A 24,794-nucleotide genomic window follows, 5' to 3' on the forward strand; every position below is an offset into this window, starting at 1 on the left:
CCTTGGGCGGTGTATATAGTATAGTATCAATAGTGTATATATATATAGTATATATAATATTTAAAGGGTCATGTGCGATGAAATGCTTGATGCTGAAGCGCACGCCGACTGGTCAAGTTCAAAAGATTATTTGTCAGAGATCTGGTTAAAGCTCTACTTAATCTGATCGAAAGAGTAAAGGTATATTTTTCGGGTATATTGATATTAAAATATTTTTCTGTAATTTTATATATATATATATATATATATATATATATATATATACACACACACACACACACACACACACACACACACACACACACTACTCACAAAACCTTAGGGATATATGAAATTTCAGGATGAACCGAAAATGCCCTATAACCTTTACAGGTGAAGTTAATTTGACCTTTAAACTTTTGAATGCACATGTCCAACTGTTCAATGTTTCAGTACTTTTTGCACAACTTTCTGTTCTCTAACAAGGAGCTGAACAGCAATATTCACAACAGGTGTTTGATCCATGAATCGACCAATACATTTCCTGGTTCAATTAGAATTGGTATTTAAACAGTCCTCTTCATCATGCTGTTCACATTTTGACATCATGAGACCAAGACGACGCCTAACAATTGATCAACAGTACCTCGCCATTGCGAGGCTTCAAACAGGATGTTCTCAGAGGGAAGTGGCCACTGAGCTTAGAGTGTCACAGAGTGTCATCAGCAGGTTGCAACAGAGATACGGAGAGACTGGAAGAGTCACAGAAAGGCATAGAAGTGGACGTCCTTTGGCCACATCCCACACTGATGACCGCTTCATTGTGAACAGTGCTCTGTGGAACCGGATGATGATGCCACTCAACTCCAGGCACATTTAAGGGGGGTGAGGGGCACCCAAGTGTCACGTCAGGCCATTCAAAACCGTTTACATCAGCGTGGTCTGCGTGCTAGGCAACCTGCAAGAGTACCTGACCACACCACCAGGCACAGACATCATTGTCTTGCATGGGCCAGGGAGCATTTACGCCGGACAAGGCACCAGTGGCCTCAGTGCTGTTCTCTGATGGAAGTCGATTCACGTTGAGCAGAAATGATGGCCACCAACGATGTTGGAGATGTCAAGGAGAGCCTTATGAATCAGCCACTGTTGTCACCAGACTAGCCTTTGGTGGTGGTGGTGGTGTTACAGTGTGGGCAGGTGTGTCTAGTCAATGCAGAACTGCCCTACACTTTGTGAATGGTACAGTCACAAGCCCATACTACCTGAATAACATCATTAATCCAGTCATTGTGCCCCTGCATGAACAACACAGGTCTAATTTCATCTTCATTACGACAATGTTCCAGCTCATCGAGGTCGCATTATTAGAGAACGGCAGCTGGAGACTGGGGTACCTCAAATGGAGTGGCCTGCACTTTCTCCAGACCTGAATCCCACAGAAAACTTATGGGATCAGCTGAGTACCAGCCTCTACTCAGCTGAGTAGAGGCTGGTAACTCTGTACCCGAGAACCTCAATGACCTGAGGGCCGCCCTTCAAGAAGAGTGGGGTGCCATGCCTCAGCAGACATAAGTCGACTTGTGAACAGCATGTGACGTCGTTGTCAAGCTGTAATTGATGCTCAAGGCCACATGACAAGTTATTGAGACATTGACATTTTTTGTTGTGGTATACCCACCACTGTTGTTGGCTTTTGTTTCAATAAATTGTTTGAGATGAGGAAATCACCATTGCCTGCTTCTACTTAAATACCCTACTTTCATGATATAATATCACTGTAGCGTGAACTTTTTACATTTTCCATAAATTTCACCCGAAAGCCAAATATCCCTAACTTTGTGTGTGTGTGTGTGTGTGTGTGTGTGTGTGTGTGTGTGTGTGTGTGTGTGTGTGTGTGTGTGTGTGTGTGTGTGTGTGTGTGTGTGTGTGTGTGTGTGTGTGTGTGTGTGTGTGTGTGTGTGATTACAGAAAAATATCTAAATATCAATATACCCAAAAAATATACCTTTACTCTTTCGATCAGATTAAGTAGAGCTTTAACCAGAGCTTCAAGAGCTTTATTTGTCACGTACGTAAACATAGGTTCATACATATGCAGTGAAATCTCTTAATGTCTTGTGTTATATATATATATATACTTTGTTTATTTATAATGTTATATATTGTTTCAAAACATATTTTTTCGATTTTTGCTTTGCTGTATTTATTGTTTTTGTCTTATTGTTTTATTATCAGCACTAATGCTTTGATTCAGATGTAATTTATTTGCACTGGGCTCAAATGCTGTAAAAATAAATAAATAACATTTAAAAAATCCCAAAGCACCGCTACTACAACTAGTCTAGGATTGTCACTTGTGCATGACTAACCTACAAATACCTCATCCTGCAGTTTAGATTCTATCTGAGCTCAAAAGTGTAAAAACTGAAATGGCCCCACTCAGATGAGATTGTGTTGGGTCCTGTAAAAAGTATAACCTTCCCAGGATTATCTCTGGATTCAATTACTTCTATACCCTACCTGTGTAGAGAGTGTCAGCTTACAGGGATTGGCTCTCATGTTCCAATGGAAAAATCTGTAATTTTTTTAAATAATAAGCGTGAGAGTGAGTGAGATCACCAGTTTTCACTGGCAAGAGTAGCCATTATTTTATTATTGTTTTTATTTTCATTCTATTATTATATATGAAATGCCTGAAGCCTCAACTCACCAAACTCTCCTCCTCTTTGTTTACCTTTTTGTTTGAGGCTCACCAGGAATTTCCTTAAGCGATATAGGAAATACCTACCCTAGCCAAAGTAAATTTGACAGTCAAATACTGATAGCAGCACCATTTCATGCAGGAGCTTATCAGTATTTTGCGTCTGATGAGTTTAAAGCTGGTGCCCACTGACACTGGTACTTGGTACCCATTCCTGTTAATAATAAGATAAGACAACACATTATTAATCCCCAGGGGGGAAATTCGGTATTAGAGCAGCAGAGGTTGACAGCACAGTGCAAGTCAAACTATGCATCTCCTCCTTTCTTTTCTTTATCATTTCACAGCATCCCTCTTACTGTGACTGTTTGTGTCAAGTTTATTTGTACATCCCTTTATCAGCGTTAGGTTCTCAAAGGGTTTTACAGCCACTCAGTTATAGGAAAGCTCACCCCACTACTTTCTCTTTCCCAGGCCAGCGCAGATGACCAGGGAAGTATGGGACTTCATCTTCTTCAAGACGTCTTCCTTCCCCAAGACTGACATCCCCAAGGAGCACCTCCAGAAGCTCAGGAGGGAGTTTGAGTACTGGTACCCTGTAGACGTCCGTGTCTCTGGCAAAGATCTGGTGCCCAACCACCTGTCATACTACCTGTACAACCATGTGGCCATGTGGCCCAATGACAAGTGAGTCCCTTTAAGCCAAGTCAGGTTAGTTTCTAGAATGGCCCATAACTTTGTACACATCGTAATGCATACCTGAGGAAATACATGGAAGCAGGAAACCAACCTGGTGTTCAGCATGTTTAATTGTACTCATGTGATTGTAAATGTAAGGAAACTGATGAAGTAAGGTTCATGAGGATGACTAGTGATTTTTCTCATAACTGTGTAGTTTGAAGTGGCCACAGGCAGTGCGGGCAAATGGACACCTGCTGCTGAACTCTGAAAAGGTACATTGACGTTTATCTATGCTCAGGATTCACAGTGTACATCTTTTCTAGATTCAAAGGTTACGCTCAACGTGACCATTCTCCTCTACTGACTTGGAAACGACTTTAACTGAAAACCTATCCCCTATCCCCCCAATCTCTCAGCGCCAAAACTAACTTTGAATTGTATTGTAAATTGTTCTGTTTTGATTCAAGCAATAACTATCAAAATAATACAACTTCAAATCTTTTCATTCTGTCAGTGCTAAATATCCGACTGATATTTGTATTTTTTTCCTATCCAATGCTTTATTGTGTGTGTGTGTGTGTGTGTGTGTGTGTGTGTGTGCGTGTGTGTGCGTGTGCGTGTGTGCGTGTGATCCTGCTTACATCTGTTTTTGCTTCCACCAGATGTCCAAATCCACTGGGAACTTCCTCACTCTCAGCCAAGCCATTGACAAATTCTCAGCAGATGGTAAAGCAATTTCCTACATCAGTGTCTACTCCTGACTGTACCTCCTGCAATATACAACTTTTTTTTCCCTCCCCAATTCTGTCCTGTGTATACAGACGGTCAAAAAACATAAATTATATGTACACCATTGGATGAAGAGTGAGTTGTGGAGTTTCAATGCCAAACCTATGATGCCGCCTTTAATATATATCAAATACCACTAAGAGTAACTAAGTCATTTAGCTGTCATTCAACAGCCAAAAAAAAGGTGCTGTCATGTCAATAAGGTTTTAATGTTAAATGATCCTCCTGTAGGATTATAAGGTTCCTATGCATGTTCTCACAGCAAGTGGGTTTTCTAGAAAGTCCAGACAGAGAAATCCTTGGAATATCATTCATATGTTCCCTGGGTGGGGGGGAATTAGGAAATTTTGATAGGTGATGCCTCAATAGCTCATATATGGCTGTTGCTTTTTTAATGGCCTAAATTGCTGAACTTGTAGATGAAGGATCTGTGCCAATTATTATTGTTGTACATCAAAATTATAGTTGAAAAGATAAATTTGATTTAGAAATAAAGAAGATGAATGGAAGTAATTGAGAGCAAGGCAGGGCCTTCTCATGGGAACTCATATGTCCCAGTGGATAGCGTGTAGGACGTTAGGCTTTCTGCTACCATAGCAAGGGATTTAAAGAACAGTGGAGCACTCCCCTTGTCAATCGCCTACTTCCTTCATCATCCGCATCTTGTATTAACTGTGATTTTCTTGAGTTATTTTGTTATATAGCAGACTTATTGTTTGTTGTTTTTTCCCTCGGTTAGCTAAATAATAGATCTGTAGTCGCTGTCCCACTGTGGGAGTAAAAATGTATGGAATGTGACAGGGTTAGATAAATCCTTTGTAGATAGCACCCTGTCTTTGTGTCCAGAGGGATGCACAGTTAATTTGGAGGATTTCTGCGCTTCTCAATTGTTTTTCATGCAGCTGTGAGTGTTTTGCATACATGCACTGGAATCATTGTTGTACAGTAAATACAACACAAAGCCAAGCCAAATAAATTTAAAGATACATTAAAAGATAAAGGGTGGATAGGAGAATTGAGAAATGACAGAAAACCATTAAAACATACAGGAGGCCTCATTTGCATGCTTTATACCCTTATGGCAGAGAAATTTAAACAATAAAACCACTTTTGCTTCACCACAGGTATGCGTCTGGCCCTAGCTGATGCTGGAGACACCGTGGAAGATGCCAACTTTGTGGAGACAATGGCCGACGCCGGCATTCTGCGTCTCTACACCTGGGTGGAATGGGTGAAGGAGATGATCGCCAACCAAAACAGCCTGAGGACCGGGCCCACCGACACCTTCAACGATAGAGTATTTGAAAGGTAGATGAATGCATAGCCATCAAAACTCCTCAGTGTACCAGTGAGATACGGATAGACGGGTGGATTTTTAGGTGTATTGGGAGGACGAGCACTTAATGTGAAGACTGACTTGACTGACCATGTCTTGTGCTTTGTCCAGTGAAATGAACGCAGGCATTTTGAAGACGGAGCAGCACTACAACAAGATGATGTACAAGGAGGCTCTGAAAAGTGGCTTCTTTGAGTTCCAGGTGAACAGCGTTGTAGTCATAAAACTCCTGTTGGGTAGGGGGAATTAATCTTTTTAAATATTTAATATAACGTTGTGATTAAGGGTGCTGAGGAGGGAGGAGCCTGCCATAATCCTAGATTGTAATATGTACACAATTACCCTGAAGCAAATCTACAGGTTGCTACTGGTGGTGTTCGCAACAATCGTTTTTTAGTCAATGTGTCTGATTTGTATCTGTGTGCATTCACAGGCTGCAAAAGACAAATATCGTGAGTTGGCCATTGAGGGCATGCACAGAGACTTGGTGTTCCACTTCATAGAGATGCAGACTCTGCTTCTCGCCCCCATCTGCCCACATCTGTGTGAATACACCTGGAGTCTGCTGGGCAAGGTAAAAAAAAAAAAAAAAGGTTCTTCATGAAGACTGTGGTTGTAGTCAGTTCCAATGGTTGAGCTAGTCCCCTGACGATATCTTTATAACTTGTTTTGATTCATTTTTTTATTTTTATTTTTATTTTTTTTAACCTGTGCTGTCAGCATGCTGGGCATACAACATAGAGTATTTGTATGCCACTGCATCTAGGACAGTCTTGATTCATTTTTAACCTAAAAGAACATTCCAAGGCATGTGACAAGGTGATAGGAAGTGTCCCTACAACTAGGACAGAAGTAGAGAAAAATATGTCTGTATATCCATTTATCACAGTTAGTGTCACAGGGCTTTACAGTCCTACATTCGAAGGGGAGACCGATGCCATCCCTTCACTCGGAGACATCGAGAGAGAGAGAGAGGTCGAGAGAGAGAGAGAGAGAGAGAGAGAGAGAGAGAGAGAGAGAGAGAGAGAGAGAGAGAGAGAGAGAGAGAGAGAGAGAGAGAGAGAGAGAGAGAGAGAGAGAGAGAGAGAGAGAGAGAGAGAGAGAGAGAGAGAGAGAGAGAGAGAGAGAGAGAGAGGGAATGAACAGGAATAGTCAAAAGCTGCGAGTTATTCATAGGACTGAAGTAGTAATGGGTGAGACTAGTGTAGAATTAAAGGACACAGCGAGAAACCTAAAGGTCACAGAGGTCCACTCTCCAGACCAAGGCCCTTTTGAAGAGTTCTCTTGCTTGATGAGGTTCTAATGATTACACTGTCTGTTTATCTCACCCCGCTCTCGCCAACAGCCCAGCTCGCTGATGAAGGCGGCTTGGCCTGTCGCAGGTCCAGTCGATGAAGTTCTGATCCGTTCTTCTCAATATCTGATGGAAACCGCCCACGACCTCCGACTACGACTCAAGGCTTACATGCAGCCACCCAAGAGCAAGGTATGAGGAGTGTGTATGTGTGCATGTACTACCCTGGACTTAAGTTAACTACAACTTTATTTCATTAAGTAATAAATATTGATCTTTGAATATATTGATTAATTTAGTATTTTTCTTTCATCAAAATAAGTTATTTAAATGCAGAATTTGTCATTGAAGCATCGATTAGGTTTTGTCAGGATTAAATTACAGCCAGTCTGAGCCCTGTGTCCCTCTGGGATTGAGTGTCAAGTTTGTTAATGTCTAAAATGGAGAAATTATTAATGTAGAAAACGATCATGAACAAAAATTGTCCTTTCAGGGGAGATATTGCAGGTAATACTCCTTATACTGCTGTTAGACGTTCTGTTACTGGTGTCCATGGATGATATGACTTTATTATCATATCATTTAGAATTTATAATAGTATAATAACTGCCAGGTCTGTTGAAGAGGTATCCTACCCGAACCCACAAAACATAGGAGATGTGAGCATTGAAGACCCTGAGGATATGGGACGCAATTCCGAAATGATCCGATGGGCCAGAGTGGAGAGAAATTGTTCAAACACTTTATATTTGCTGATGCGCTTCCTTTTCCCTGGTTGTTTCAAAGCCACGCCATACACTCGCTGTGCTGTAATTTTATTTTAATTGTCCTGCTTGAACAAATAAGGTCAATTTAGTCCCAACATCAATTTCAACTACGAGAGAAAGACAAAGACTGTAAGATCAGAAAATAACACAAACCAGAAAAGAAGCTCCACTGTAGAAGCACTTTGCCTACATGTCATCACCCCCTCCCCTTCTACACCTTGTCATGTCTGTCACACGCCACAGTGCACTCCCCAGGGCAAAAATAAAAACATTGTTAAAAAATAAAGATGCTGTTGCCAATCTGCAATCCCCACCCCCCCTCACCCATGCATTTCCATTGAATACATCAAAAATATATTTTGTTTTTGTTGGACAATGCTGTTGTCAGGTCGGCTTTGCATCTATTTTTCTGAGGTCAGGGTAGCACTGTTGCCAGGTTGGATGTCAACACTCTCCTAATGGGAAATGGATGGTTGACAGCCCTGAACCAAAGTAGCTACAAAACACCCACACAACGTTGTCTAGAGGTGCAGATTTATTGTTGATTAGCAGTCAGACCCTTCAGTATAGAGAACCATAATTGGACCACAATTTGCTCTGACTGTTTACGATGTACATTGGCGGATACATAGTTGACTTTGATATTTAACATGGGGTTTTGAATATTTTAGAACATAATGCATATATACATATATACTAGGGATGCAATGGTACAGTGGACTCATGGTTCGGTGTGTACGGTCATGGTTTTGGGGCCACAGTAATGGTACAGTTACGGTATCTTTATATTTAAGAAAATACATTTAAAAATAAAAAAAAGTTAAAAGGTCCAAAATGTTTTTATAGTTGTCTGCCACAAATAACTTATGCAATTCTGTGTGTATGACGGAGGGGGGAGACGGGGGTTGAAGTTCATTGGTGGGTTGTTAAAATTTGCGTAAGTTCATCTGATTGGAGGATGTGTCCAGGATATTGGATAATTCAAATATACCGGCCAAATATACCAGCCACTTTATTAGGTACACCTTGCTAGTACTGGGTTGGACCCCCTTTTGCCTTCAGAACTGCCTTAATTCTTCGTGGCATAGATTGTTCTAACAGACACCGCTTGGTGCAACTTAGACACATCATCAGTGATGTGACCTGGCATCATCGGGTGTTTCGGGTGTTTCAACATCATACACCCTCTCCCAGGCGACTCAGCTGGGGTGATCAGGTCCCGGCTTGTGTCTAAGTAGCATGTGCCCACAGATCACCCCGCTTGATCCACAGCCATCTGGACGACTTTTCTGCTACGTCTGTGATGTTTCTGATGACTCATCTGTTGTGCAGTCCTTTCACTCCCAGAATCTTCAGTGCTCTGATGAGTGACTGGCCGACGAAACCTCTGCACCCAACCTCGATGCGGTTGCACCAGGTCCGCCATCCCCTGCTTCAGCACTCGCCTGCCAGCTCCTCATACTTGGCCCTATTCCCCTCAAAGGCCTCTTCCATCTGGTCTTCCCAGGGGATGGTCAACTCCAGCAGGACCACTTGCCTTGTGGTTTCTGACACCAGGACCATGTCTGGCCTAAGTGTGGTTGCTGCAATGTTTCCCGGTAACTTGAGCTGTCTCCCTAGATCAACCTTCAGGATCCAGTCCCGTGCTGTTGCCAGCAGACCTCCTGCTTGGCTCGGGCACTGCTGCGGCTTCTCCCCAGCTTTAACAAAGGCGATGGACTGCCTAGCTGGTTACTGCTGCCTGCTGCACGAGATGTGCTGATGACCTCTGCAATGACCCTCAACACCTGGTCATGGCACCATTGATAGCTCCCCTCTCCAAGGGCTCTTGAGCAGCACCTCAAGATGTGCTCCAGCGATCCTTCTCTCTGGCAGAGCGGACACAGTGGAATATCTGCCAAGCCCCAACGGAAGAGGTTGGACAGGCTGGGGAAGACATCGTAGACCGACTGATCAGGGAACTTTATGCGGTGTGGCTCAGACTTCCAGAGGTCTGACCACGAGATCTTCCGGTCCGCTGCCTTCTCCCATCGGGTCCTCACCCCCTGCTGTCGCATCCTCACTGTCCTACTGCAGCGAGCTTCCTCCACCCCTGCTCGGACCTCCTCCTGGATCCTCCTCCATCTGCCGTCTCTCTTTCCCCTTGACCTTGTCGTATCGAGGTCTCGGGTTGCTGCTGAGCCCTGCCCGTCCGGATGCCACTGCTCCAACAAGCTGGTTGTGTTGCAGTCATGACTCAGCCTGGTCGACAGCCTGATGAGCCTTCCACTTCCTGCCGGTTCTCACTTCTATGACAGCTGAGGAGACTTTGCTGTCACTGGAAACTCTGTATAGCAGCACCCCTCTTGCCCGGGTCACCATAAACTCTTCTGCCAGACTACTGAAGGACAGTTTCAGCTTGTTCCTCCTCCAATACAAGAGGATGCTGCTGAGGCTTCGTGGTAGGCCCAACCACTTCTGCAGAAAACTGCTGACCTTTCTCTCGAAGTCCTCAGCGGTGGTCAGTGGCACATCATAGACCAGCAGTGGCTAGAGAAGTCGTGGCAAGATGCCGTGTTGGTAGATCCAGGCTTTGAACCTTCCTGACAAACCTGACTTGTTCACTGCCGTCAGCCAGCCGTCTGCTAAATGTAATGTGTAATGTTCACAACTGGTCGGTGGTTTCTCTGAGTGCCACGGTGTCCCTCAAGGTGCAGTCATAGATCTTGCCCAAGCTCTTAACTGCCTTCTCTCCGACCGATGGGATCTGGGTGTCTACTATGAAGAAGTGGAACCGGTCAGTGACCTTTCCCTTCCTCACAACCAGGAACCCGGACTTGGCTGCCTTGAAGTCCATCCGGCCCCAACTGATGAGACGCTCAAGCCCTTGGAGGATCCATCTACAGCCCGGGACAGATGTTGTGGTCATCGTCAGATTGTCCATGAATGCTCTGATGGGGGGATGCCGCATACCTGACTTGGTGATCTGCACTCCACCTCTGCTGACTTTACCAGCAGATTCAACAAGGTGTTGGAAACATTCCTCAGAGATTTTGGTCCATATTGACATGATAGCATCACGCAGTTTCTGCAGATTTGTCAGCTGCACATCCATGATGCCAATCTCCCGTTCCACCACATCCCAAAGGTGTTCTTCTGGACTGAGATCTGGTGACTGTGGAGGCCATTGGAGTACAGTGAACTCATTGTAATGTTCAAGAAACCAGTTTGAGATGATTTGAGCTTTGTGACATGGTGCATTATTCTGCTGGAAGTAGCCATCAGACGATGGGTACACTGTGCTCATAAAGGGATGGACATAATCAGCAACAATACTCAGGTATGCTGTGGCATATAAACCATGCTCAATTGGTACGAAGGGGCCCAAAGTGTGCCAAGAAAATATCCCCCACACCATTACACCACCACCACCACCACCACCAGCCTGAACCATTGATACGAGGCAGGATGGATCCATGCTTTCATGTTGTTTACGCCAAATTCTGACCCTACCATCTGAATGTCGCAGCTGAAATGGAGACTCATCAGACCAGGCAACGTTTTTCCAATCTTCTATTGTCCATTTTTGGTGAATTGTACAAATTGTAGCCTCAGTTTCCTGTTCTTAGCTGACAGGAGTGGCACCCGGTGTGGTCTTCTGCTGCTGTGGCCCATCTGCTTCGAGGTTCATTTCACAACGATTAAAATAAAACCATTATAGTTCGTTTTATTTATTATGAGTTAAATAACTTATTAAAAATAAAACCTCAGTCAGACCAGTGAGTGCCTTCACTTTGTGAACCTGACGTGACAGTGGGTACGTTCCTTTTCAGCCAGGGAGGAGCATAATCTATCTCTTACATGGAGGGGGAAACATTTTCCGGCGGCAGGAGACTTCGACTTAAACAAACAAACAAACACAACATTAAACTGTAACCTTGACAAAAAAAAAAAAGTATGGCTCATCAAACAGCAAGACTCGGTTCCCTTCATTCCTACAAAAGAGCCATTCCAAAGAATTGGATCGTTCGGGAGCGACATGGTGCGAGTTTCGAGAAGTTAATAATAAAGATGGACACGTAGGGGGGTACCAAACTGTTCGATAACATACCGTGTATTGTTGCATCCCAAATGTATACAGAATTCCTCTTGATTTTGGTGAGTTGTTCCGTATCACCCAGCCCCTCTCGAGTTTGTGTCTGCACAAAGTGGGAATGATAAAATTAGTATTGACAGACTCTGAGGTGATATACTCTGGCGGCTCAGCAGCTTTTCCCATTGATCGTTTTGTCGCTGTGGAGGCAGAGCTTTTGGGGGGGGTGGAAACCGGCTGAAGAAAAGTACAGGACAGTTTGTTTCAATGTTTACTTGTGTTAGTTGGTTGTACATATCGTATATTATTGTCACAGCTGGTAAAATTCTATATTGTTATTTGTCAAAGATGAACGAGTGAATGTGACATTTTGTTTTTGGGTTGTATTCTTATAAATCCCTCTTGCAATATTGAAAAGCAAAGAAATTCTCTCTGTAGAACTACATATAATTTTGAGAAGCAGCCAACCAAGGAGGCCTCGCAGAGTGGCACGGCGACGGTGGTTACAGAGGGAGAAGTCAAGGTTGAAGAGAAGATGTTAAAAAAAATAAAAAACATACTTTCCAGAAAAATATATCAAGTTTTTTTTCGTTTTTTTTTTCGTTGTTTCTCTGCAAGAGGAAGAGGATTTCAAGTTCAGGCCGACTGTTTATTAGATAACTATGCTGCTAATTCATGAAGGCCCAAAAAGTCTTTGTATTTGCGATATTGTGAGTGATTGCACCAGGGAGCTCTGTTCAGAAGTTGGAATACTCTGACAGACAGAAGAAGGGGAGTTGATCTTTAATTTATAATGGAATTCTCCTGCCACCAGCCCACCCCTTAACACTGTGCTGTAGACACACACACATGCACGCACGCACGCACACACACACACACACACACACATTTATGCATAACACTGCTCTTAAGTGTACCACACAGTGGGAGACTGGAACAAACCTGACAGCTGTCATTTGAAATGCGTTTACGGATGCCCGGATTCATATTAAAAGGATGACGCATGAATGTGCATGCATTCACACACACACACACACACACACACACACACACACACACACACACACACACACACACACACACACACACACACACACACACACACAGCAATCCAAACATACTGTAGAGCTCTTACTTACAAAAATGTGTTGGGATGACTGACAACTATGTCTCTAGGAAAAGGTCTGTTTGGCATTTCTAGCTTCTTTTTTATGCTAGTACACAATAACAACAACAATATCTTTAGAGAAATAGTTCCTATTCTCTTTTCGAAAAACAAATAAACAGAAGGATAATAGCCCAAAAAATGTTTTCTCAGCCCATGCCTTTTATTCACATTGCTAGTTATGTGTATATAATAACAACTTTGAAGTCCTTTCCTTAGAAATGTCTTTCAGAAGCCGAGTGATAACAGATAACAGCTAAGTGAATCACAGTTTAGACTCTATAGAGGCAGCTTGGTGGCCTTTTTATGGCGAAATAAGTAAAAAAAAAAAAAAGTCCACAAACAGTTGCCGTTCAAGAAAAATAGCTTTTACCTGACAATGAAGAAACAAGTCCGCACTGCTTGGTTTCACAATGAACTAATTTAATCATTTTAAATGCCCCTCTACCTTTTTTCAAAGTATACGTTGTGTATTATTTTCACTCGTACATTCTGGTTCGGTATTTTTATACCAAATTACCGCAGTGATTTCGGTAGTTTGGTATTATGTAGCACATTCCTGCTTTTCATTTATTAACACACTGTCATATCTGAGAGCCCTTCCTCATCACAGAATGGCTGCCATAAAGTTAATATTTCTTCTACTTCTTTCAGCTGCTCCCGTTAGGGGTCGCTTATTAAAAAATTAAAGAAAAGGCATCCTGCTTCGCATTTACGTGTGTTTGCAAAGCGCATTGTTAATGTTTGAAGCTTCTCATGTCAAATAGTGAACTAATATCACATCATAATATCAGTACTCAAAGTTCTATACCAAATATCCGGCCAACAGATCTGAAGATAAAATCACGACTACAGCTTGTTTTGTTTGGTTCGAGAGACACTGGAAAATATACATTGCTGCATCTAGTTTGTTTATTGTTTGCACTGCTTTAATATTTGGTCAGCTTCAATTTAAACCCTGAAAATACTGCAATTTGATGCAATACCCTTTCAGTTGAGTTCCCTAAGAAGTCAAGACTAAGCTAGTGTTTTAAACTTTTAAAAGAACGCCATTGTTTGAATAGAGACATTTTTATTACACAGATATTTTATAATGTTTAAATATTTTAAATAAAATGTTCACACTCTTTTATAAATGTTTATTCACGTAGCCTTAACAGTATTGCTTGCAGAAAGCTTAAAGGTTGGACTATTTCGAAACTTCGTCAAACACTGAGCCATGCTCAAGATGATTATTCAAAATCTTAAATCCAAATTTAATTATAAATATTATAAACGTCAATAATTAAAAATAATGCTAAAAAGAGAAGAAACTATTTGATAAAAATAAATAAATATACTACTACTATTACTGCGGTGCAGGTTTCCACTCCTCTGCAGGATCCAGCGCTCCTGTCCCCTCCCTCCCCTCTGTTCTGCGGCTCCGCTGCTCTGGCTGACATGGTTCTGTGTCTTCATCTCTTTCTCCCTCTGTCTCTCTCTTCTGTGCCCTCTCAGACTTGGTGTTGAATGGGAATTGACAGGACAAAATCAGTAACAAGGGCTGAGCGTCCATCCACCCCCCCCTACTCCCGCCGCCCCCTGGCGATTTGATCGCAAATCAGCATCTTGAGTAGTCGCAATTGGACAATTGGATATGAAAATAGATAAGATCGCCCAACCCTAGTCGAGACCCACGGGCGCGCCCCACAGTTACCTTGTGCAGGCCACAGTTTGAATGCCATTGCTCTCACCTGTTCATACTAATCAATGGCATGAACAACGTTCATACCATTTTGAATATGTTATGAGCAATGTCTAGTGAATCAAATGTAGTCTCATTGAAATTAATAACAATTTCCTTATGTCCTTCCACAATAGAAAGCAGACTCCAAGCCCCCAGCCAAGCCTTCCCACTGTAACATCTATGTGGCCAAAAGCTACCCATCATGGCAACACAGTGCCCTGTCCCTTCTTGGAAAGCACTACAAGGTGAACACACAGAGACATGCTTTTTCGTCTTTCTATTGTGCACAATGCCCTGTTTGGATTAATGTGTTTTCTATTTTGATGTATGTTTCTGTCCAGAGCAACAACAGAGTCCTCCCAGACAACAAGGTGATTGCAGCTGAACTGGGAGCCCTCCCTGAGCTGAAGAAGTACATGAAGAGGGTCATGCCTTTCGTAGCCATGATTAAGGTGAGGCTTTGTGTTTATAAGTGAATGCTCAGTTTGGATGGACGCCTCAGACCTCTCCCCCTCTACATCTCTCTTTTTTTACCCCTTCATTCTCTCTCTCATTGTTGAGGTTCTGTTCTCTTTGGTTCCATAGGAGAACCTGGAGAAGAACGGTCCCAGTGTCCTGGAGTTGGAGCTGGAGTTTGACGAGCGGGTGGTTCTGATGGAGAACCTGGTCTACCTTACCAACTCCCTGGAGGTTCGTTCCACTGCTCAATTCCATGCTCGATGCTAGAACCATCAAGTCTGGGAGCTACTATCATCTCAAAAGCAGTTGTTTCGATCACACGTCGTGCTCATTCGATCTAAATTCAGACAGGTCTTCTGATGAGGGAAAAGGTATAGGTGCTGAGGAGGAGCTGGCAGCAGGAGAGAGAGTTTCATGGGGAACCTGAAGGGGTGAAGAGGCAGTTTCCTCTCCCACGGACAAAAGGACCAAAATCCCTCAGGAATTTTTTCAGCATTTTGTAGATAAATCGGGCTGTTCTGGAGGCCAAAGGATCCCTACCCATTAGTAGAAAGATGTACCCAATAAAGTGGTCCCTGAGTGTAGATACAAAAGAAAAATATTAGTATGTGCACATACTAATATTGCATGTCTATGTGTGGGCGGCCTGACCGATTCAGCTCTTCCTATAGGCGAGATAGGCGGCTGCCTAAGATGCCATCCCACGAGGGGGGAAGCGATTGGGGCACATTTTGCAGTACCGAAGATGCACATGCTAGTGATGTGCCTGTGATCGGCGCACCAAAACAGTGTGTTTTTATTTTGGATGTCGATTATTTTAATCAGCTTATGGAATGAAACCATACGTAATTCCTGACATATGAAAATAAATGTATTAGTCCTTGTATTTATAATTCCCTGTTGAAATGTTAGTTTTTAAGCTTCTAAGTTTCTCTAGTTTGTAAGCTTCTCTCTGTTTTATCCTGTTATAATGAGCAGTGACTGACAAAAAAATGAAAAAAACGACTGCTCGACTTGAAGAATCTGTCGACTGACAGGTTTCCGACTGATGATTTGACTCGTTGACTCTCGGGGCAGCCCTAAGTCAAGTTTTACTTATTTTAATTTTTAGTTCCAAATGAACTTGTGGACTAAACATCAGCAATGGCTGTTTTTGAGATGAGACTTCCTGTATGAACTCGTTCCTTGATAGGTTGCAAAACTCGACAACTACCCTGCTGCTCCTACTCAACAGGGATGATGTGCTTCTTTACTAACCTGCTGTCTTTCTCGATATTCTGCGCCCCTCCAGTTGGACCAGATCGACATTTTGTTTGCGTCAGAAGCTGACGACAAAGTCAAGGAGGACTGCTGCCCAGGGAAACCTTTCAGTGTTTTCAGATCAGAGGTAGCGACTTAAGTCTATTCTTATGCCTGTTATCCAGGTTGCCTATTATCATCTCTAAAAACCGCTTTAATCAGTGTTGGTCCCTGTGCTCCCCTCTCCCTCCCCAGCCTGGTGTGCCCCTCTCCTTTGTCAACCATCAGCCCTCCAACGGTCTGTTCTCCACCAAGATGGACGTCAGACAGGGCGACAGTCGAGACAGTATAATCCGGAGGCTAGCCAAAGTCAACAGACTGATTAAAGGTCGGTAGCATAAAGTAACAATGTGTGTGTTTGGCCACTAATGGAAGCAGCAGTATTTCATAACCTAAACAAAACAACCGAGACTAGCAAGTCTGGATCCAACTTAAGAGCTCCCTTGTGAGTAGTATTGCAAACACAGAGCCTTGGAGTTTAGATCTGTGCTAAATGTGTGTAAATGCTAAATACTGCATACAAATTGACTACTATACATCGCTTACAAAGTCTATTTTCATTCCCCTCCTCCACGACTGGCAGATCTGTCCAAGGTGAAGCTGATGCGGTACGAGGATCCAGTGCTGGGGCCTCGCCGGGTCCCAGTGCTAGGGCGCCAGGAGCACGGCAAGCTGCACATCTCTGACAAGTCCGTGTTCAGCATCAGCCTGGAAGAGAAACGGGTCACCATAGCCGACAACGGCGTGTCTGTTGACATCGGGGACACTCTGATTTATCTGGTTCAATAGAGCGATGAGCAGAAACACACACACACACACACACACTGGCGGAGGTGCATTGAGCAGTGAGAACGGTGTCAAACATTCACATGCACTTTGAATGTTACATTTACTTGGCCATAAGTTAACTAATAAAACCTCTTACCTTCATATGTGTTCGAGCTGGGTCTCTTCATACCTGCTTGGTGGCTGTAGTGGCCCGCACCTCATATAAAGATAAATACAATTCCTCAATTTGAATATTTCATACCTTTTCACTGCTGAGTGAAGCAGCATTAGGGGATATTTGTAGAAATTGGGACCTAACGGCTTATTCCTTTAGAAAGTGCTTGCAGCTACAGATACTTCCAGACCTGGTTTGGTGTACACAGTTCTGTCATAAACTTCGGGAAGATCAGACTTTTATTAAATTTTTTTTGTTGGGGTTGGTGTTGCTGTCGCAGTGATTTCTAGAGTAATAGTGATCTGGGCTTTTTCAAGGATGGTGCCAAGTCAAAGAAATAAAACAAAAGACGAAAGTCCTCTAATACTTCCCTTTTAAGGGTTTCCTCCACATTTATTTTTTCCATCATGGTTAACATGTGAGGGGATCGAGCATCCAAAACCAGCAGTCTCTTCTGTCCATCCGTTGCCTGTTGTAATAATGTGCCATCTCAGTACAGCAGCTTGGTTATTCTGGTCTGTGGAATTTAATGTGCTCTTATGGAAGTGGAGCCCTGGTAATTGTCTCTCCACAGTTGTCATGGAGAAAATATACGAAAGCCGAACCAGGGAGCCATTATTCATTGTGTCACCGTGCATCATGATGTTGGCCAACCTCATGTTTATTTGTGTGCGTGCACAGGAAGAATGCTTCTGTGTTTCTTCAGAATGGTTTGTATTGTTGGTCATGTCTCTTATTCTAAGTAGTCAAATCTCCCCCCACTGTTTTGTTAGGATGGGCAACTTTGTCAGACAACTTTTCTATTTTCTAGCAGTGGATGGGAGTTATGTGACGTATGCTTTCCCAGTGAAATAAAAAAATATAAAATTCAGTCTGCTGCCGTCATCGCTCATTTTTTTTCATAGTGCCCCGTTTCCCCTTGTGAAGTAAATAAACAAGCTCTCCAAATAAGAGCTGCATTCAGAGCCTGTTGCGCTTTAAGAGAGCTCTTTTGATTTGGGGGATCTTGTAGCTTTACTGTGGTATCAATAGCATGGTGGGCAATCTTCTGACAAGGAAGACATTTCAAAACTGGCTGTTTGATATGCTTCATATTTGTATGTCTCTTGGAACCAGGATTCTGTTAAAAATCTGAAAAAACTCAAAGTTAATAAAACTCAAGTCATGATTCTTATCTCTCGGGTTCACTCCCAATTATTAAAAAATAATGTTTAGGTTAAAAAATACCATCGTTTTCCATGAAACCTGGTCCTAATCAATATGACTTCAAGAATAGATTAGCCTGAACTCCCTCATATATTTAACAAAAGTACACATCAATATTAAGTATATTTTCAGATTGCATGAGTAATTTGCAAGACCTTTTTCTTCAACACACTAATGTAAAGACAATCAAAATGATGTCTTTAATGTAGTCTGTATCCATTAGGTTGGAGTTGGGATATCAATTTAAGGAGTTGATGACATTGAGTTTTAATTATCCTTATTTACCGAAAACTGTTGCAGTGTCTTAAAGTTAAGTCCACATGTGTGTCAGAGACTTGAACCAATATCTTTTTTGATTTTTATAAAATAAATATGTTTTATTTTATTTTTTTATTAATTTCAATGGGCCTTACATTCCTGCCGCTCTGGGGCACGAAACACGAAAGGCTTGTTTCCGATCACACACAATGAAGACAAAAGGACCACGTCAACTTGGAAATATTAACAACTAATCAAAAATGTAAAAATAAATGGAATAGAATTTGTAGTTATTTCATAGACATTTAACAAAATATAAATACATTTTAATTTCCTGCGATGGATCTAAAAGCATTATTTTTCTGTTCATGCTATTAGAAACCCTAAACAAACCAAATACATACATTTATTTATTTTTGATCATTTCAGGTAGTTTAAGGCTGTCACTTTAAAAAGCAGATGTTGATTTGTTCTCGGTTTTCTTTCAGAGCAAGATTTGTTGTCCTCTCTCGTGCCCCCCCTTACAGAGTGTGCCTTTCCAAATCATGTCTGATCAGTATCATCATCAAGTTGTAGAAACAGCTCAAGGGTGATCAATGGAAACAGGATGCATCATGCACCTGAGCTCCAGTTGTCATGGCAAAAGGTCTAAGTAATTGTGGATGTGATATGAAATGTGATGACTTAAAAAAAAGAACTTCATCCATTTAATAATATTTGTATATACTGTATATTATATATACAAAAATAAATGAAATAAATATGTAATGTGCAACAAAAATATGTAAATAATATAATATAATATAAAATAATAGTTTTCTTTAATATAACAGTACAATATTAGATGAATCTTCTATGATATTATAATATGTCACCAAATAGCAACTAACACTGTGAGTTATTCCCTGGAAACAGGTTCTAGTCTCTTATAGAGCAGTTACCTTTGGCAGCAAATGCCATATACAGTTATGTAAGTCTCTCTCTATATAGATTTCTCTATTTGTCCATAATTTAAGCAATCAATAGGCAGTGGCCTTTGGTTTTTACAAAATCTTTCAGCCTGCTGTAGACAGAAGGACTCACCATGGGTTATGATGATGTTGCTTTTGCGAAGGTGTGTGTGCGTGCGTGCGTGTGTGTGTGTGTGTGCGTGCGTGTGTGTGTGTTGGGGTCCTCTCTCGTACACGTGAGGGTGTACACACTACACACAGACAAAAACGGTTTTGATTTGAACATGGCCTTGCACATTCAGACCTGTGTGTGTGTGGGTTTGTGTGTGTGTGTATGTGTGTGTGTGTGTGTCTCTACATAAGCATGGGTCCATGCCGTATTAGCACGGCCCCAGTAAAGTCTCACTCACAGTGGTTATCTCCGCAGAACAGACTGACTGAGCCGTCAGAGTGCCACTTTATCTGCACCGTCACACACTCTCTCGGTGGGAAGTTCTCTCCACACACACACCCCACACTCCCCACACCCACAGACTCCTCCACCCTTCCACCTCCGCCCCCTCGTCTTCTCTCACTCCTTCTGGCTCCCTGGTTCGCCCTGTCTCACCCGTCCTCCCCTCCACCCGCCTCAGACACTCTGAATGGCCCCTCTGCCAACCACACACAACCGCACACACACAGCCAAACACGCGACACACACTCGTCTCACACACACGGAGCACTGGCAGGCGGGAGGAAGGCGGCAGAGCTTCCAGGAATGGAGAAGAAGACAGAAGTAGTTCAGTAAGTGTGTTGCTGTGTCAGCGTCACACACAATGGATTCCATTCTTATTGGTCTTATTGTGTCCTTTGTTTATTTTCTTTTGTATATTTTTAGCACTTTACAATAGGTAATTTAACATGCAGCAAGATATAATAACCCAATATGTAATATTGCATTATTGTATATGATATATATGTATTTATATATATATATAATAATTAAGCAGATAATAATTTCAGCTGCTTAGAAGATGTTGTGGTGTGGTGTGTGGAGATGGGATGGTTTAAGCAGCCTCACCTGACCTGGTTCTAAGTGACTGGGTCAGGATGGCTGCATACCTGTTGCTCATTGGTTGGGCTAACGAGTAACAGGTTAAAAAACCCATCCTCACACACACTCAGGATAGGAGCCCTGTCATGACATGTTCCATCTGCTCCTGGCTCATTCCACCTAGTCTCCTCTCTACAATAAACTGGTGTCTACAACCCATTGTCGTCTGTGTCTCTGCACCAGAGGTCCCTGAAAACGCCACTTGGGTGGCGTGTGGTAAGAGAAACTGCCACAGATGTATAATTACATTAATGCTAAATGGTGAGAGCTGTGTTCCGTGTTGGTCTTGAAAAACCTTTTGGTGGACGACCACAAAATACAACAATTGTGTTGTTCCACATGAATAAAAAGGTGATTAAATTGGAACAAATGAAACTTGGAACTTCAACTTCAAACATCTAACACCATGATTATAGCCGAGACACTTTTATTTGATTAGGTTAGCGGTTGAATTGTGATCTGGAGAAAACAAGATTTTATATCCTAACACAACAATATAAAATTGTTATCCCGGGATAATGGGCATGAAAAATAAATATAACCACCTCAAATTTTGAACATTTGATTTCTTGTGATAACACATAACAGAGGGTAATTCAGTCTTGGGGGGCTTTTGTCCTTGACTCCTTCACCTGCTATTTCACCTCAGCATACCGTTGTGTTAGCTGCTGACAAGCTGTAAAGATACAACAAAAAAAAAGAAAGTTTGGGCATGTATTTGAAGCCCAGTCTCATTGCAGAGCAGAACCCAAACCCCCAGGACCCGAGTGTGAGGAGGAGGCGGAGGAGGAAGAGTGGGATTACACCGCAGGAAGTGATGACGACTGGAGGTACGGCTGGGAACTGATACATCTACCACAATATATGTTAATTTATTCAAAATCGCTTGATAAAGAATCCCACCGAGCTTAATCACAACTGTAAATATAAACATGAATGTGAGCTTTGAAAGAAAATGCAAATTTCATGTTGTGCTGGGAAATGTACAGCATTACGTATTGGGTGTGCCCAAAATCATTTCATAATAAAATGTAATGTAAATTATTGTATATTCTTAAACGTATGAAAACTGAATTTAAAATGACTTTAAAATTGACTTTAAAATGATCTTTATTTATTATGCATCGTTTGAGTTTGGCGTCTGGGGTCTACCGCTATAGTGAGCTAGAAAGATAGGAGTGATGAGGTGGATGAGATGAATCCCTAAATTGCATTGCGGTGTAGAGCCCACTAGGTGGATGGAGGGGAGGTGGAGGGAACGCAGCAAGGCAGGCAGCAAGGCAGGCAGCAAGGCAGGCAGCAAGGCAGGCAGCAAGGCAGGCAGCAGGGTAGGCAGCAGGGCAGGCAGCAGGGCAGGCAACAAGGCAGGCAGCAAGGCAGGCAGCAAGGCAAGAGGTAGGGCTAGAAGGACTGGCTCCTTAAATAGGCCGCCCTATAAGGGTGTGGAAGTGCTCAGTGCCGTCGAGTTGTCTGACAGAACTAGCTCCACAGGCTTCTGTTTTTTTTGCATTGAAAAATCTTAATACAGATTTTGTGTTTGTGTTTATATACACTCCAGCCTCCAGCCCTGTCAATTGGCAACTTCTGGGTCCTAGTGCCCCACTCTTCTTAATAAATCAAGCCTACTCTTTGCGGTTATTATTATGCACATTTCATGACGATGCACTGCAGCCAACAGATCATAATACAAAGAGTAACAGTGAATTGTTGCCTAGGTCTGACTGGAAGTCGGTGATGGACCCTGTGTTCACTCAGCCTGGCTTGGGCGTCACCACGACGACCGTGACGACCATCACCCAGACAGGAGGAGACTGGAGCACCGGCCTGTTCAACGTCTGTGAAGACAAGAGCACATGTGAGGGCTTGACACGCATGTACACACTCACATAGTTAACATTTAGGAGTTTCAGTATTAGGGGGCAGTTCATCTAGTAAGTAGAAGGTTGCTGGATCCCAGGCTCCTCCTGGTATCGTGCTGATGTGTCCTTGAGCAAGACACTTAACCCGCTAACTGCTCCCCAGGTGCCTCTACATGGCAGCCCACTGCTCCTAGATACGTAAGATACCAGGATGGGTAAATGCAAAGAAATTGCAAATTTCCCCGTTGTGGGACTGATAGGGGATTATAAATAAACAAAAATAAATAAATTACCAAATCAGGTTTCCTAACTGTATTTAGAACAAAATCCTATCCTAATCTTAAAATAAGATTAGGATTCCTATTCTGGCATAACGCTAGTCCTGAAGTCCAAAATAAAAAGAGATGGTTACCACATGGACCATGGACTACAATTACATTTAATATGTTAATCATAATTATTTGTATGACAACTTACCGCAATCTATTACTTCATGATTGTGACAGCTAACTTCAATTTAAAAACAATTCAAGCAGCCGTGGTGGAGGCTGCTTAAATAAAGAAAAGCACAGAAAAACAAGTTCAGACCACCATCAGTTTTTGTGTAGGCTACAACAGCCTTGTTGGAAATGTGGGCCTTGTTCTGCAACACGTCTGGCTTCCTCTTTATGACCCGAACCCTAACCCAACAAGGCTCCCGAGCCATAGTTTAGTGATGTGGTTGATCTTAGAAGTCTGCATTTGGCTATAAGCTATCCAGTGTCTGTGCTTGCAGGCGTCCTGGGGGCTGTAACGCCATGCTGCCTGGACCTGAGCTTAGCCCACCAGTTTGGAGAAGGCCTATGTCTCCCGCTGCTCCCCGCCTCCACCTTCGCTATGAGAGTCGGAATCAGGGAGAGGTACAAGATCCGGGTGAGTAAACTGTAAATTGCCAGAGAAATTGGTAGGTGTACTCCATAAATATTTGTGAACCCTCCACTAGCCCGCTGACTATTTGTTTGTGGCTGAGGGATTCTAATTCACAGACTGTGTTTTGTGAGAAATCTTACCAGATGCTAGTGCTGCAATCAAATGTATTTCCATAGGCCTTTCTCCACTGTCACAATCTCAAGTGGCTTCCCATATTCATAAAATACTTTGGCATCCATTAATCCTAACCGTAAACCCTCAGATGGACAATGAAAAACACTCAAAGAATGTGTTTTCTTCCTGAGAAATGGCCTTGAAAGAGGGGTCCCAGCTCACAATGGCTCGGAGAGCTGGGCAAACTGAAGTAAATCCAACAGAAATATTTTTGACTAACAATGTGACTAACATAATGAAGATCACTATTGGCACTGTCATAGAAAGATATTTGAAATGAAATGAAATTACCTTTAATTTAATTTTATTTGAATAAAAAATAATAAAATTAAAATGAAAAGAAAAAAAATACATCTAAGCAAGCAGATGCCGTCATTCATTGTTCACTTTACTCAGCTGGAGCAGTCTTCTGAATCATTTGACTGTATTGCAGCCTTCAACAGGAAAATACATAATTTAATCTATATCATAACATTACCATTCTATATGATGTATAAATTTGGGCTGGTCCAAATTCTTTGTAATTCTTTGTAAATTTATGAAAAAGCATATTCTGATATTCTGACATATTCCCTTGCCAAATGTGTGTGTTTACCCTAAAATCCCCCTCTTACTCTGTGTGCTTGGGTTCTCCACACACATGCGGCAGGGCAGTGTGTGTGAGGACTGGGCGACTGTGTGCTGCTGTTTCCCCTTGGCGCTGTGTCAGATGATCAGAGAGATGAAGAGGAGGATGAAGAGTCAGACGTACCAGGTGTCCACTGCCCTGCTGAGCTCCTGACGACACACACACACACACACACACACACACACACACACACACACACACACACACACACACCACACCAGCAGATAAATCAAGGCCACTCTTTGCCATAAAGGTCACCCAGACATGATGAATGCCATTATCATGTGAAACATACCTCGCTGTAAGGTGTAAGATATATTTTCTGAAGGTTTTGGATGCTAAATCAAACCCTATTCAAGTCAGTGAGGATTAGTAGGACGACTGTAACTTGATCAATATTTAATATGATCCATACGCAGAGTATTAAAAACAATATTATTGACCAGCCTTGGACTGTTTGTGACCACCTGTGAGAATTCCACATCCATTTAACCCACCGCCTG

At 42.4% G+C, this 24,794-nt stretch overlaps 2 protein-coding genes across 2 annotated transcripts in view; both read left to right on the top strand.

Annotated features, from left to right (window-relative positions):
• The window catches only part of lars1b (leucyl-tRNA synthetase 1b), a 42,976-nt gene extending 24,919 nt beyond the window's left edge, over positions 1–18,057 (top strand). The window contains exons 20-32 of the mRNA XM_080014320.1: positions 3,158–3,370; positions 3,579–3,636; positions 4,027–4,090; positions 5,278–5,461; positions 5,601–5,691; positions 5,923–6,063; positions 6,835–6,975; positions 14,648–14,758; positions 14,855–14,965; positions 15,099–15,203; positions 16,264–16,359; positions 16,467–16,599; positions 16,855–18,057. Of these exons, the coding sequence (XP_079870446.1) occupies positions 3,158–3,370; positions 3,579–3,636; positions 4,027–4,090; positions 5,278–5,461; positions 5,601–5,691; positions 5,923–6,063; positions 6,835–6,975; positions 14,648–14,758; positions 14,855–14,965; positions 15,099–15,203; positions 16,264–16,359; positions 16,467–16,599; positions 16,855–17,060 (1,654 nt within the window). The 3' untranslated portion in view covers positions 17,061–18,057. The remainder of the gene's footprint in view (positions 1–3,157; positions 3,371–3,578; positions 3,637–4,026; positions 4,091–5,277; positions 5,462–5,600; positions 5,692–5,922; positions 6,064–6,834; positions 6,976–14,647; positions 14,759–14,854; positions 14,966–15,098; positions 15,204–16,263; positions 16,360–16,466; positions 16,600–16,854) is intronic.
• Positions 18,058–21,535: 3,478 nt separating this feature from the next.
• plac8l1 (PLAC8 like 1) lies at positions 21,536–24,444 on the top strand (the record flags this gene model as incomplete). Its single annotated transcript, XM_080014129.1, has 4 exons — positions 21,536–21,551; positions 22,437–22,576; positions 23,356–23,492; positions 24,313–24,444. Exons 2-4 carry the CDS (start codon positions 22,456–22,458, stop codon positions 24,442–24,444), a joined length of 390 nt encoding a protein of 129 aa, XP_079870255.1. The 5' UTR covers positions 21,536–21,551; positions 22,437–22,455.
• Between the last annotated feature and the right edge of the window lie 350 nt (positions 24,445–24,794).

Source organism: Zeus faber (genome assembly GCF_960531495.2).
Source record: "Zeus faber genome assembly, chromosome: 14".
NCBI lineage: Eukaryota > Metazoa > Chordata > Actinopteri > Zeiformes > Zeidae > Zeus > Zeus faber.